General features: G+C 48.2%; 1 protein-coding gene across 3 annotated transcripts in view; it reads right to left on the reverse strand.

The window, feature by feature from the left end:
- Positions 1-3,699: 3,699 nt before the first annotated feature.
- The window catches only part of LOC310701313 (uncharacterized protein), a 172,945-nt gene continuing 162,550 nt past the window's right edge, over positions 3,700-14,094 (reverse strand). For all 3 annotated transcript variants that reach the window (XM_083492032.1, XM_083492033.1, XM_083492031.1), the window contains 4 exons: positions 13,772-13,898; positions 11,418-11,503; positions 7,368-7,575; positions 3,700-6,889 (listed from right to left, as the gene is read on the reverse strand). In XM_083492032.1, coding sequence (XP_083348158.1) covers positions 5,397-6,889; positions 7,368-7,575; positions 11,418-11,503; positions 13,772-13,898 — 1,914 coding nt within the window. In that variant the 3' untranslated portion in view covers positions 3,700-5,396. The remainder of the gene's footprint in view (positions 6,890-7,367; positions 7,576-11,417; positions 11,504-13,771; positions 13,899-14,094) is intronic.

Raw genomic sequence — 14,094 nt, forward strand, 5'->3', positions numbered from 1 at the left:
CGTGTTAAATATTCATATGGATTTTTAGTGGCATTCCTTTTCACCTCTTCTTTTACTTCTCACATTGTATTTTATCGCGACCCCAATGCAAATCGTCAATCTTTTAAAAGTCATGCAGATTATTTCATTAATTCCACCCCCCAGTGGGTGGGGGGGGGGTGGAATTAATGAAATAGTCTGTCGAGACCACCAGCAGTCTCAAACTACACCTGCGCACCCCTGGTTCTGCTCTCCTCAATATTATATCATCGTAGAGTTGGAAGGGACCCCAAGAGTCATCTAGCCCAACCCCCTGCAATGCAAGAATCTCAGCTGGAGCATCCATGACTGAGGGCCATTGAGCCTCTGCTTATAAACCTATGTAATAAACGTAAATCTGCCCTTCTTCCCTTATGGGGGACACAAGAGCCCTTATAGAGTCCTTTGTAGGTTCTCCATCGGTTGGAGAAAATAACAGAGGCCAACCAGAGAATATTGAGAAGCAAAGCAGCTCGTAAGCCTGATCTTTATTGAACTGTTGCAACAGGGTGCCCCTTTCACACGCAGGAAAGGAGGACCCAGAACAAAGGTGTGTCCGCCCTTATATAGACATTTTAAATTGCCCACCTTGGAGTCCAAGACAACCCCCAGATACATCATACCTACATCACAGAAAGGGCGGTCTACAACAGAAATCTGGGTGCGTTGTTTATTTCCTGTCTGGCAGGTTACCTGTTAATGCTTACTTGATTGGATACCCTGGGGCGCCTGGCCAGTCTTTTGTAATGACAAATACTTAGTTCCTGAACCAGGTCACAGGCTCACCCTATTCATACACAGACATACCCTTAAGACAGGATTTGTGAACAAAAAGACAATGGGGTGGCTCCCCCACCTCCTCCCTCCTTGAAGCAAACATTTGGTCAGTTTGGAAGTGAAAATGGTTTCACCACGGTCCTCCTGTGCTGCTCCAGACATGTGGTCCACACATCTATGTACAGTGGTACCTCGGGTTAAGTACTTAATTTGTTCCGGAGGTCCGTACTTAACCTGAAACTGCTCTTAACCTGAAGCACCACTTTAGCTAATGGGGCCTCCTGCTGCTGCCGCGCCGCCGGAGCACAATTTCTGTTCTCATCCTGAAGCAAAGTTCTTAACCTGAAGCACTATTTCTGGGTTAGCGGAGTCTGTAACCTGAAGCGTATGTAACCCGAGGTACCACTGTATGCGCTTGGTTGGTACATTTATGAACATTTATTATATATAATTCCTGCATGGCAGAGGGCTGGAGTAGGTGGTCCCTTGCCAACTCTCCCATTCTCTGGTTCTAGGATGGTGTTTCCTCCTTCTTGCAGAGCCTTTTCACTGCTCCGTCTTTAAATAGCCAACAAAAGGAACAGCTCACAAGGATGCCAGCTGAAAGGATCCCCTAAATAAAGCATCTTGGGGAGGGGTGCGCAATGCACATGGTCTCACTCCTGCTTTCAAGAGAGAAATTTCAGAGAGGGCTGAGCTGAGCACGTTTGGCTTGCCAAGGGTTAAAAAGCACTGAGCAGCATCCCTGGAAAGGACAGGAAGTAAAAGCCAGAGGTGGGGAGACCCCCAAGAGCAAAATCCCTTCCCTCCTCTCTCTGTTTCTGCAAGGGGGGGTGGCGGCTTCTGTCTCTGCTCTGCACATTTTGCCTCTGTGCCATAGGAGTCAACTCATAGGGGTAGAGGTCCCTTCACCACCACCCGATAAAATATTTTTAGGGTTTCTGACTACCCCTAAAATATTTTATTGGTGGGGGTGGGAGAAACCAGGAAGAGAAGAACTTTAAGAAAGAATGGGAAAAATTTACAATGTATTTAAGAGAACACTGTAAACAACTAAAACCTTTGGCAGGATTTCGAGTAATGCTTGTAATGTACTAAAAATTATGGTAAAAATGGATTAAGGAAAATAGAGAAGAGAAGCAGTTGAAAAAAGATTGATACAGTGGTACCTCGCAAGACGAACGCCTCGCAAGACGGAAAACCCGCTAGACGAAAGGGTTTTCCGTTTTGGAGGCGCTTCGCAAGACGAATTTCCCTATGGGCTTGCTTCGCAAGACGACAGCCCATAGGGAAATATCCGGGACAGCGGGGAAGCGCAGCGCGTCTTCCCCACTGTCCTCGGACCTCCTCCGAAGCCGGGCGGTGGGGCGGGAACGCCTCCTCCCGCCGCCACCGGGCTTCGGAACGATGCTCCGAAGCCCGGCGGCGGGGAGGGAACACCTTCTGAAGGCTGGCGGGGGGCAAAAGTCTTTGTCCCCCCTGCCTGCCTTCCCAGGGGCTTTTAAATCGCCCCGGACAGCGGAGAAGTCCTCCGCTGTCCCGGGGCGATTTTAAAATGCCGCCCGCCAGCATTTTAAGATCGCCCGGACAGCGGAGAAGTCCTCCGCTGTCCCAGGGTTTTTTAACATGCTGGGGGTGGGAAGAAAAGCCCTTGTGTCCCCCCCCCCCAGCCTTCAGAAGAGGTCCGGGGACAGACTGTCCCCGGACCTGGTCTGAAGGCGGTTTCCCTAGGAACGCATTAATTGATTTTCAATGCATTCCTATGGGAAACCGTGCATCGCAAGACGAAAAACTCGCAAGACGAAGAGACTTGCGGAACGAATTAATTTCGTCTTGCGAGGCACCACTGTAATGGTAACCACTGAAGGGCTGAGGGGAGTCAAAGGGTTCAGGGAATCCTAAATGTTGGTGCTGATGTTTAATGTTTGAATTTAAATTGAAATAAAAAAGATTTGACCAATAAAAATATTTTTTAGGAGGCCGGGCTCCCCAAAAGTTGATGGGTATTGGCATTCAAATGGTGTGTGCTCACCATGTCATGTGATTTTTTTGATATTTGTATTGGGGAAAAATCAATTATAAAGAAATAAAGAGGGGAAGAAGGAGGAAAGCGAACAAAGATATGCATGAGAGAAAAAAGAGGGGGGAAGTGTTCAAAAATGCAATGTACTATCCCATACATTTTTACATAAATTGATATAGTGTTATTATCCCAATACATTTTTAGATGTGAATATCCTGCTACATTCTGCATAAACACATTCCAAATGATGACATATTTATTATGTGGCAGGACTTACCTCCCCCCCAAAAAAAATATTTTATTCAAGTTGGCACCCCTGCTCAGTGCCCCTTCTGGGATCTGCCAAGTCTCTCTCTTCCCCATAGGGTGTATTGGGAAGAAGGGGGGAAAGTCCCAGGGCTGCAGGGGAGGATGCATAGAGGGTCTGCTCAGCTCATGCGTGGGGAGACCCCCAAGTCAGGGAGCAGAGAGAGACCTCTTCCCTTTTCTGCAAAGCCAGGAAGAGGGCAAGTGTACAGGAGGTCTGCAGCACCTTTGCATAAGAGGCTCTCTGTCAGTAGGAGCTATTGTTTGAGCCCAGCTCCCCACCAATCCCAGGCTTTGCAGATCAACTTTGGCAGGTGAGTGGCAGCACCCGCCTGTCAAATCATATGATGCCATAATTCTGCCAGGTGACATCATCAGACGCACAGTAGGTCCAAACTCTTTTCTTACAGGGATACAGACAGAACCAGGTCCAGAAACGCCAGTTGATTGACAACCTGTCATGGAGAGGGAGAGAAAGAGAGAAAGAAAGAGACGGAGGGAGAGGGGGAGACAGACAGACAGAGAGAGAGAGAGAGAGAGAGAGAGAGAGGAAGCATTTCAGGGATTCATGCCTCTTTGTTCAACAATGGAAAGGACTTTATTTACTTTAATTTATGAATCACTTCCTACGAGGCATCAAGGAGAAAACCATATATGAGTTTCAAATCTAATACAGATGCAGACTGGGATAAAGATCTCTACTTTAAAAGGGCTATGTGGTCGATCCTTGCGAAATAAAAATAAAGAGCATAATGGGGTGGGGTGAGGAATCATCCAATTTAAAGTCCCACAAAATACAAGTCCATTGGAAGATGTCGACCTGGAAGTAAACTTCCAGGGAGTTTGAGGCAGTTATATTCCCAGATGTGTATGGGGACCTATACCTTTCAATGGCCTTGCTTCTCATTCACCTTGAGTGTGTTTGCTTGGCTGGCAGGATTGCGGCCTCCAACTCTGGATAAATGCCTCTCGTACGCTTGGATTGAGAATATAGGGAGAGATGTGGTCGCCATCAACTTTTTTTTTTTGCCAATGAATACCCTTGGAATTTTGATGAAGATGTCATGGGCGCCAGCCACAAAATGGTTCATTCACAAAAGAGTGAAGCAGTTAACTACCTAACCACAATATTATATCGATGTGTAAGATGATGGTCCTAATCGTCCTTTTTCTCTCTCTCACTAAACATCGCTGCTTGTTTTCACTAGGTAAACTTGAGTTCTCATAAAATGAGAGAGGGAGTCCATTTCTCCCTCTGTGTCTCAATAGTAGCTTTATCAGCCACTATCACTGCCCCATCTAGTCATCACCCCACTGAAGCATCCCAAATTCTCTTTTGAGTCCCCAGCCGGTGGCCGCTCTAGGTCACTAGGAGTGATCGTTCATTCACAAAAGGCGATGAGCTTAAATGCTTACTCAAAACACTTTGTAAGATTCTGACTCTATTCATTTCTCTAAGTACAGTACAGGGTTTGTAGAGATTTGAACATTTGTAGACCATCAGTCTCACGTGTGGACTCTCTGTTGGCTGCAAAGGTCCAGTTGGTCACTAGAGTTCTATTCCAGGGGTTCCCAGTGGTCCACAAGCTTCATTCAGGTATGCCATGGCACGTCCGTGTTAAATATTCCTATTGATTTTTAGCTGTATTTTCCATTGCTTCTTTTATTTCTTATATTGTCTTTTATTGCGATCCAAATGCAAATTGTCATTCTATGAAATAGCATTTAAAATACCATTTAAAATCATACAGCACCTAGCAGTGTGTTACAATTGCTAAAACGGGCAAGGGGAGGGGAATACAGTGGTATCTCTGGTTGCGAACGGGATCCGTTCCAGAGTCCCGTTCGCAACATGAGCAGAACGCAACCCGCGTCTGCACAGGTCGCGATCCGCCGCTTCTGCGCATGACGTCACTTTGTGCGTCTGCGCATGTGGCGAAACCCGCAAGTAACCCTTTCCGGTACTTCCGGGTCGCTGCAGGACACAACCTGAAAATGCTCAACCTGAAGCAAACGTAACAAGAGGTATTAACTGTCATTAAATGGTTTGTCAAGACCATCAAGTGGTCCATGGGTGGGGGGGGATTCTCTAATCTACTTCATCGACTGCTCTAATCTACTTTGTTACATATGCTTCCTTCGGATGTGAATCGCAAACGACAGAATCATAGAACGATAGAGCCGGAAGGGACCCAGGGGTCATCTAGTCCAACCCCTGCAATATAGGGAATCTAAAGAAGATTGGCACTTTCCCCTCATGCTGTGCGCACTTCTAGGATTCCCCCATGGGTGGGTTCTTCAATGTGACGTGATCCTTATATTCTGGCCGAAGCTCGTCCCACATCCGAAGCATTTGGATGGTTCCTCCCCTGTGGACCGGAGTCGCCATGGGAGCCATTTCCATGTTCCAAGGCAGCTGTTCCAGGTGCAGCCTCTGGTGCTTCTTCAGGCTCTCGTTCCGCCGGAAGCTTTTCCCGCACTCCAGGCAGCTGTAAGGTTTCTCCCCGGTGTGGGTTCCCTCGTGAGCGGTGAGGTTGCTCTTCTGGCGGAAGCTCTTCCCGCACTCGGGGCACGTGTAGGGCTTCTCTCCCGTGTGGATATTCTGGTGCGAGATGAGGGAGTCTCTCCTCATGAAGCTCTTCCCGCACTCCTGGCACTGGAAGGGCTTCTCGCCCGTGTGGATCCTCTGGTGCGAAACGAGGGACCCTTTCACAATGAAGCTCTTCCCGCACTCCAGGCATTTGAACGGCTTCTCGCCCGTGTGGAGCAGCTGGTGCAAGTTGAGCGTGCCTCTCCGCGTGAAGCTCCTCCCGCACTCAAAGCACTGGAACCGCTTCTCGCCCGTGTGTATGCTCTGGTGGGAAACGAGGTTCGAGTTCTTCCGGAAGCACTTCCCGCACTCGGCGCACTTGAAGGGCTTCTCCTCGGTGTGGATGCTCTGATGTGAGATAAGGGCGCCTTTCCGGATGAAGCTCTGCCCGCACTCCAGGCACCGGAACGGCTTCTCGCCGGAGTGGATCCGCTGGTGCAAATTGAGGTTGCCTTTGCTGTTGAAGCTCTGCCCGCACTCAAAGCACTTGAAGGGCTTTTCGCCCGTGTGGGTTCCCTGATGAGCGGTGAGGCTCTTCTTCTCTCTGAAACTCTGTCCGCACTCCAGGCACTGAAAGGGCTTCTCGCCGGTGTGTATTCTCCGGTGAGAGATGAGGCTCGAATTCCTGCAGTAGCTCTTGCCGCACTCCGAGCACTTGTAGGGCTTGTCCCTCGCGTGGATTCTCTGGTGGAAAATAAGGCTCCCTTTCCGGTTGAACCTCCTCCCGCACTCCAGACACTTGTACGGCTTCTCCCCCGTGTGGATCCTCTGGTGCGAGATGAGGGAGTCCCGGCGGATGAAGCTCTTGCCGCAATCGGCGCACTCGTACGGCTTCTCCCCTCTGTGGATCTTCTCGTGCGACGTCACGCTGGAGCTCCGGCTGAAGCCCTTCCCACACTCCAGGCATTTGAACGGCTTCTCCCCAGTGTGGACTTTGGAGTGAGCATCGAGGCTCGATTTCCATTTGAACATTTTGCCGCACACCGGACACCTTTCCTTCCTCTTGTCCTGTTTCTCTTCGGCTGGGATTGCGCAGGCGCCGCTGCCTCGACGGGCAGACGACTCCTTGCTCTTCTGTTTAGCTTCCGCTTTCCTCCTCGGCTCTCTGCCTTCTTTGCGTCGGGCTCTTGGCAAGGACGCCGCGCTGCGTTCCCCTTCGCCCTGACTCCCTGCTCCTGGAACAAAAGGAGGCTTCGTAAGTACTGAAGTGAGAAAGGGAGTACAGTGGTGCCTCGCAAGACGAAAAGAATCCGTTCTGTGATTCTCTTCGTCTAGCGGTTTTTCCGTCTTGCAAAGCAAGCCCATTGACGGATTAAAGGATTAGCGCTATTAGCGGCTTTTAGCGGCTTTTAGCGGCTTATCTGCTGATCGGATCAGCTGATAAGCGGCTTAGCGGCTTAGAGAAAGGGGGGGAGGGGAAAAACCAGCAGGAACTCGCAAGACATTGTTGTCTTGCGAAGCAAGCCCATAGGAAATTCGTTTTGTGAAGCACCTCCAAAACGGAAAACTCTTTTGTCTAGCGAGTTTTCCATCTTGCGAGGCATTCGTCTTGCGGGGCACCACTGTATTCACTGCATATCACAAATGGGAGGGTGACTTTACCAGCTACGAGGAAAAGGGAGCCTTAGCCACCGCAAAAAGGGAGATGCTCACCTATGAGCTTTTGCACAGTCCTTTCCCAGAGTTCCTCACTGCTCCCAGCCTGCACTGCTGCTTCGTGGGCAGCCAAGCCTTGCTGTTCCAGGGAGGTCACCATTTTCCAGTTCTCCTTCATGACCTCCCGGTGCAGGGCCCTTTGGTCCGGTTCCAGCGAGCTCCATTCCTCCGCAGTGAAACATACAGCCACGTCCTCAAACGTCACCTGAGCGGGGGATAAAAAGAAATGTGATCTCTGCGTGGAGAATGGCAAAGAAGAGGAAGAAGGAAAAGCCACCCAATCTTAAACAACTCCTAACCCACAATAATACTACAACCAGACTCAACACGGACACTGGCACCAGAGCCTGCAATAAACCCAGATGCCAACTTTGCTGCCACATACACCCGGACAACAGCATTACTGGCCCCAACAACATCACACATACCATCTCGGGACTATTTAATTGCTCATCGTCTAACATTGTGTATGCTATCAAATGCCAACAGTGTCCTTCAGCTCTCTATATTGGACAAACAGGCCAAACCTTACGCCAAAGAATAAACGGACATAAATCTGACATCAAGAATCACAAAACAGAGAAACCAGTAGGAGAACACTTCAATCTCCCAGGACATTCTATACAAGATCTCAAAGTAGCTGTTTTACTACAAAGGAATTTCAGAAATAGACTGAAAAGAGAAGCTGCTGAATTGCAACTCATTACCAAACTTAAAACCATGGAGAGACCTGGTCTGAACAGAGACATTGGATTCTTATCTCATTATACATGACTAAGCCATTTCTCACCTTCTCACCCCTTGCCTTTTCCTGTAAGACCTATTGCAGTCGTTAAGAGTCGTCAACAGGCTCATCTCAGCTATCTGCCAATCTCCCATTCCCACCACCCTTCTGAGTAATACCCCTCCCCACCTTCTCACTATATAGAAGGATCTGGCAACTTCTGTTTCAGTGTATCTGAAGAAGTGTGCATGCACACGAAAGCTCATACGAAGAACTAACTTAGTTGGTCTTTAAGGTGCTACTGGAAGGAATTTTTTTATTTTGACTATGGCAGACCAACACGGCTACCTATCTGTAAAAGGAAAAGCTTGTTTATGTAGCTGCCTTTCAATATTTAAATCATCAGAAACAACATTCGCAGCTTCCTTGCTGGGCAGCTAGGATGAGAGCAGATGGGGAAGAGGTTGATTTTTGCAGGAATGTTGTGGATAGTAGAAGAGGATATATTGATTGAATATTATCCTTCCTTAACCCACCTACTCTCAGCAACCAGAAACATCATAACGTGGTGGAACGCTCTGTCACAAGAGACTAGGGCCCTGCGGGACTTGACGTCTTTCCACAGGGCCTGCAAGACAGAGCTGTTCGGCCTGGCCTTTGGTTTGGACTCGGTCTGACCCTTATGTTTCCCTCCCCTTATGGTCTTGATTTATCAGCTACTTTAAAATGAGGCTGCGTTTTAAATTGCATTTTAACCTGTATTTTAAATTGGGTTTTTTCTTTCCACCCTCTCTTTTTCCCCTATTATGTTTCTACTGTGATTTTATTGGTGTTAGCCACCCTGAGCCCGGCTCTGGCAAGGGAGGGCGGGGTATAAATAAAAATTATTATTATTATTATTATTATTATTATTATTATTATTATTATTATTACCACCAGACACTGGAGAGACCTGTCAGGAGTAAGCATGGAGCAATGGTACCAAATAGTATGGGAAACAGCCTTACCAGAAAAATTAACCAATAAATTGAAACTGACACAGGCAGGGACAAATAAAAGAAGATGCCTTCACCCCGGTATGGCTCCCCTTTATCACACACACAGCACAACAAGACAATGACAAAAACCCACCAACAGCATACAAATCAGTATGGCTAACCTGATCCAAAACACCCACCCACCCCACTCACACACGAAAACAAAGACCACCACAGCCAACCACAAATGAACAGCCACACCAGGCCAACCCCAACCTTTCTCACCACCAAAGGAACACAAGTGAACAGCAAAGAACCTGCACTAGCAACGCTGACACAAAACCCCACATGTATTAAATAAAATAGAAACATCGCCACCCGACCCCACCGCCACTCATCTTTCTTGCACTCCACCTCTTTCCCCCTTTTCTTCCTAATGTCTCAACAAATGAAACCGATTTGTAAAAAAAAATGTTACACGGGGGAAAAAATACGAGAGGGAGACATTGCACATACCTTTGTAAATCAAGAAAATCTTTAATAAAAATACATTTTAAAAAAATATGATCCTTCCTCACTCACGCTAGTCACGCAGCGGTTCTCCACCTGTGGGTCCCCAGATGTTGTTGGACTACAACTCCCATCATCCCTGAGCTCTGGCCTTGCTAGCTAGGGGTGATGGGAGTTGTAGTTCAACAACATCTGGGGACCCACAGGTTGAGAAAGGCTGCGCTAGTGAGTCAGTAGCAGAGTACATTCCCCCATATATAGCGGCAGTGGCGTAGCATGGGGGGTGCAGGGGGGGCCGGCCGCACCGGGCGCAACTTCGGGGGGGGGGGCGCGCTCGCTGCCTCCGGAGTCGCCGAAGAGCCTCGGGCGCAGGCTGTAGCAGAGCCCCATGTCTCGTGGAACCAACAAGCTGGCAGCGGCTCTCAGCGCTCGCCGTGGTCCCCGCGCGTCAGGGCCGCGGAGGGTGCGCCAGGCAGCCCCTCCTCACCAACGGGCAGCGTTCGCCTGCGGGGCTGGCCGCGTGGAGTCGCCGAGGAGCCGCCGCCGCCTGCCATGCCGCCCTGGCTGCTTCAACCGCGTCCGACAGCCGGCTCAAGGCTCCTTCCGGCCGGGTCTCCTGACGGGGCGCTGCGGGCGGAGGCTCCGGCACCAAGCGCCACGCCGCCCAGGCTCGGGTCGCTGTCTGGACGCGCGCAGCCCGCCAAACACGGCATCGGCGGCGAATGAAGCGCCCAGCCGGAGCCACCTGCGCTCTAGTGCCTGCGCGCCAAGACCGCCCACCCGCCCTGACGGGGCCCCCCCACCCGCGCCAGAGGCCGGCCGACGCACTGTCCCCAGAGCCGCCCCCTCCCCGCGCCAGAAAGAAGCCGCGTCGGGACTAGCCGGGCCGGGGAGGGAGACCGAGAAGGCTGCGCCGCGACGCCCAAAGACGCACGTCTTGGCGCAAAGGGGCCCGCGGTACCCAGACGCGGAAGGGACCCTCTCCCCCTGACCCGCCACTGAACTGCAATTTCCAGCTCCCTTGGCAAATCCAAGTCCCCAATCCCCAAGATGCTTTATTTGAGGCAGGGGTCCTTTAATTGCAAAAACAACACCACGGAGGGCAGTAGTCACCACGAAGTTTGCCCCAGAGTAGAGCCGTCAGTATTAATGACCATGGTTAGGGGTTAGGGAGCGCAAATTACTTGCCTTGCCCCGGGTTAGGGGGCGCAAATTACTTGCCTTGCCCGGGGTGCTGATAACCCACGCTACGCCACTGTATAGCGGGAAACTAGTTGGTAGATTCATTTGAATCTTTTTACTTAAGGAATCCAATCTGGCTTTGTCCAGATGGGGTTTTGTTCCTCGTAAATTCCCCTTTAATCCCTCCTGAAAAGAATAAAGACAAAACAGTCTTCTCTTAAAATAATGACAAGAAGTTTACTTACGTTCAGTAATTAAACTGAACGCAGACTTTAGCTTATAGTTGCAGAACAGAGTTTGAGTTCATCCCATACGGGAATGAGCCCATGTGCTGCTGGCTGAGAGCAGATAACGCAATACATCAAGATGGAATAAAACAAAGAAGAAGAGGGAATTTACCAGGAACAAAACCCAATCTGGACAACCTAGATTGGATTGCTTAAGTAAAGAGATTCAAACGAATCTACCAACTAGTTTCCTGCAATATACTGGAGAATGTACTCTGCTACTGACTCACTAGCGTGAGTGAGGAAGGATAATATTTCATCAATATATCCTCTCTTGCTATCCACGACATTCCCACAATTTTTCCAGGCCCAGTGAGTTGTGCAGGACACACAGGCAGCCAGACTCACCTGCAGCCTCTTCTCTTACCTGTTCCAGAGGCACAGAAGGTGCTTCCACTCCGCCATCAGGAAGGGGCGATGGAGGACATACCACAATAATCCTCAGTCCTTCTCCTGCAAGGGGAACAAAGATGACAGGAAGACTGGTTTCTTAATTATTTAGACCAGTGGTGTGCAGTCAATGGACTAAAGGGGACTAGGCTAGTCCCTTAAATGTTCCCCGCGTGCCTTCTTCCCCAAGACCACAAAGTTTCTGCCTGGCTTAGGGAGGGAGGCATGATGCTCAAGCATGGGACGTCAGGATGTCAAGATGCTGAAATGGCTAAAATGTCCGGAAGAATCAGAAATCAGGAAGAACAAAAGTTTAATAAGGAATGGGGAAAATTTATAATTTGTCTTAAAAAACATTGTAAACAGCCAAAATTGTTAGTAGGATTGGAATAACACTTGTACAGTAGTACCTTGGTTACTGAACAGCTTAGTTGTCGAACAAATCGGCTCCCAAACGCCACAAACCCAGAAGGGAGTGTTCCGGTTTGCAAACGGTTTTCAGAAGCTGAACGTCCGACACAGCTTCTGCGGCTTCCGACTGAGTGCAGGAAGTTCCTGCAGCCAACCAGAAGCCGCACCTTGGTTTTAGAACAGTTTTAGGAGTCAAACAGACTCCTGGAATGGATTCAGTTTGAGAACCAAGGTACCACCGTAGTTTAATGGTGAATTTTGGATACAATGGAGATGTAAAAGATGTGACTGACATAAAAGATGCAGGAGGAAATGATTAATAGGACCCACAAAGGAGAGGAGGGAAGTCCAGGAGATTCTTTGGAGTCTTGTTTTTAAGTTGTATGTTGGATATGTAATTGTAAAATTGTAATCTGAAAAACCTAATTAATTAATTAAAAAAGATGTCAGGAATATGACGTCTGTTCCCCCGCAATCTTCCTTGCAAACTGGCACCTCTAGGACTTATGCTCCCCTATGAAAAATAATCACAGCACACCACTGATTTAGGCCCTGCTTTTAAACCAAGACAGGCTTACGACAAAAACCAAAACAACCAGACAATAGGTTTAGCGGTTCCTCTAAACAAATTAATGGAGGATTAAGAGCACAAAATGAGCCTTCAGGATCAGGCCTAAGGGGGCCCATCTGGTTCAAAATCCAGTTCCAATAGTGGTCAACATTTATAGTGGAGTAGGAGAGCTTAGTTTGGTCGGAATAGAGGATACACTTCCAGAGTCAACACTAAATTCATTACTTCTGGTAAATGAGTCAGAGGCTCCTGAAAATTTGGGTCCCAGGCATCTTATACCTGTCTATCCATGCACTGAGGTCCAGCTCCGAGGGCCTTCCGGCGGTTCCCTCCCTGCGAGAAGTGAGGTTACAGGGAACCAGGTAGAGGGCCTTCTCGGTAGTGGCGCCCGCCCTGTGGAACGCCCTCCCATCAGATGTCAAGGAAATAAACTATCTAACTTTTAGAAGACATCTGAAGGCAGACCTGCTTAGGGAAGTTTTTAATGTTTGGTGTTTTTAATATTCTGTTGGGAGCCGCCCAGAGTGGCTGGGGAAACCCAGCCAGATGGGTGGGGTATAAATAATAAAATTATCATTATTATTACTATCTGAAACCAGGGTGAAACACATTGGCATTATTTTCATCTCTCCTGCCCCCTTATTAGATGAACTGTCAGTTCAGTCTTAACAGTTAAAGCAGCAAGTTAGAACTGCAAGCACGCTAAGTAAAAAATTTATGTTATTTTAACTTTAAATGGCAAAACTAACTGGGAAGCTCAGAAATCAAGAAGACAAGAAATTTTAATAAGAATGTGAAATATTTATAATTTATATACAAAATCATTGTAAACAGGTCAAAACATTAGCAGGATTTTAAACACACTTGAAATGTAACAGAATGTATAGATAAGGAAGATGAAAAAATTGGAGAAGTATTGATATACAGTTGAAAGAGAATCAATAGGACCCGTGGAAGGGATGGGGGGAAGTCAGGCGATTCAGAGTAATCTCAATCATTAAATTTGGAAGTTGTTTTGTTGCATGTTTATATTTTGGAAAATCAAAAATATATATATTTCAACAACAACAAAAACTTAAAAAGAGAGTGTCTTGTGTAGTTTTTATAGGAGGGAAAAGAGAAATGGTCAAATGGCACAGGTGTGTCTTCCACAAAAGTCTGCTACTATGGGAACTAGAGTTTAATTCCCACAAAATCGCCCTTCCAGAAAATACTGTATTAATTCCCGAACGACGGAAGCTAAGAATTTGGTGGAGTCAGCTCCTCCCCGACACAGGCTCAAGGGAAAACAAGAGAGACCTGCTCAAGAAGGGAAGACCCAAGCTGGGAAATGTCTTGTGAATCCTTACCCAAGGAAGGAGCGCCTTCGTCTTCTTCCTCCTGCTTGATCCACCACTTGGGGAGAGGCATCTGCCTGGGGTATGACAGGTCCTCCTCTGCCTCAGGAAAGTTCACGGCTTCTTCTGCAAATAGTCCCTGCAGTTGAAAGAACATCAAGGATCAGAAAGAGAAAAGAGGGCAGAGAGAGAGAGAGAGAGAGAGAGAGAGAGAGAGAGAGAGAGAGAGAGATATTAGGAAAGAAATGAGCGGTCCTCTCCTTGGAGGACTTCCAGAACGGGTGAAAAGTGGACAACCGTTGCACATTTTGGCAACATCCTTAGAAAATATTCTC

Source organism: Podarcis liolepis (assembly GCF_965112155.1).
Source record: "Podarcis liolepis genome assembly, chromosome: 2".
Taxonomy (NCBI): Eukaryota; Metazoa; Chordata; class Lepidosauria; order Squamata; family Lacertidae; genus Podarcis; species Podarcis liolepis.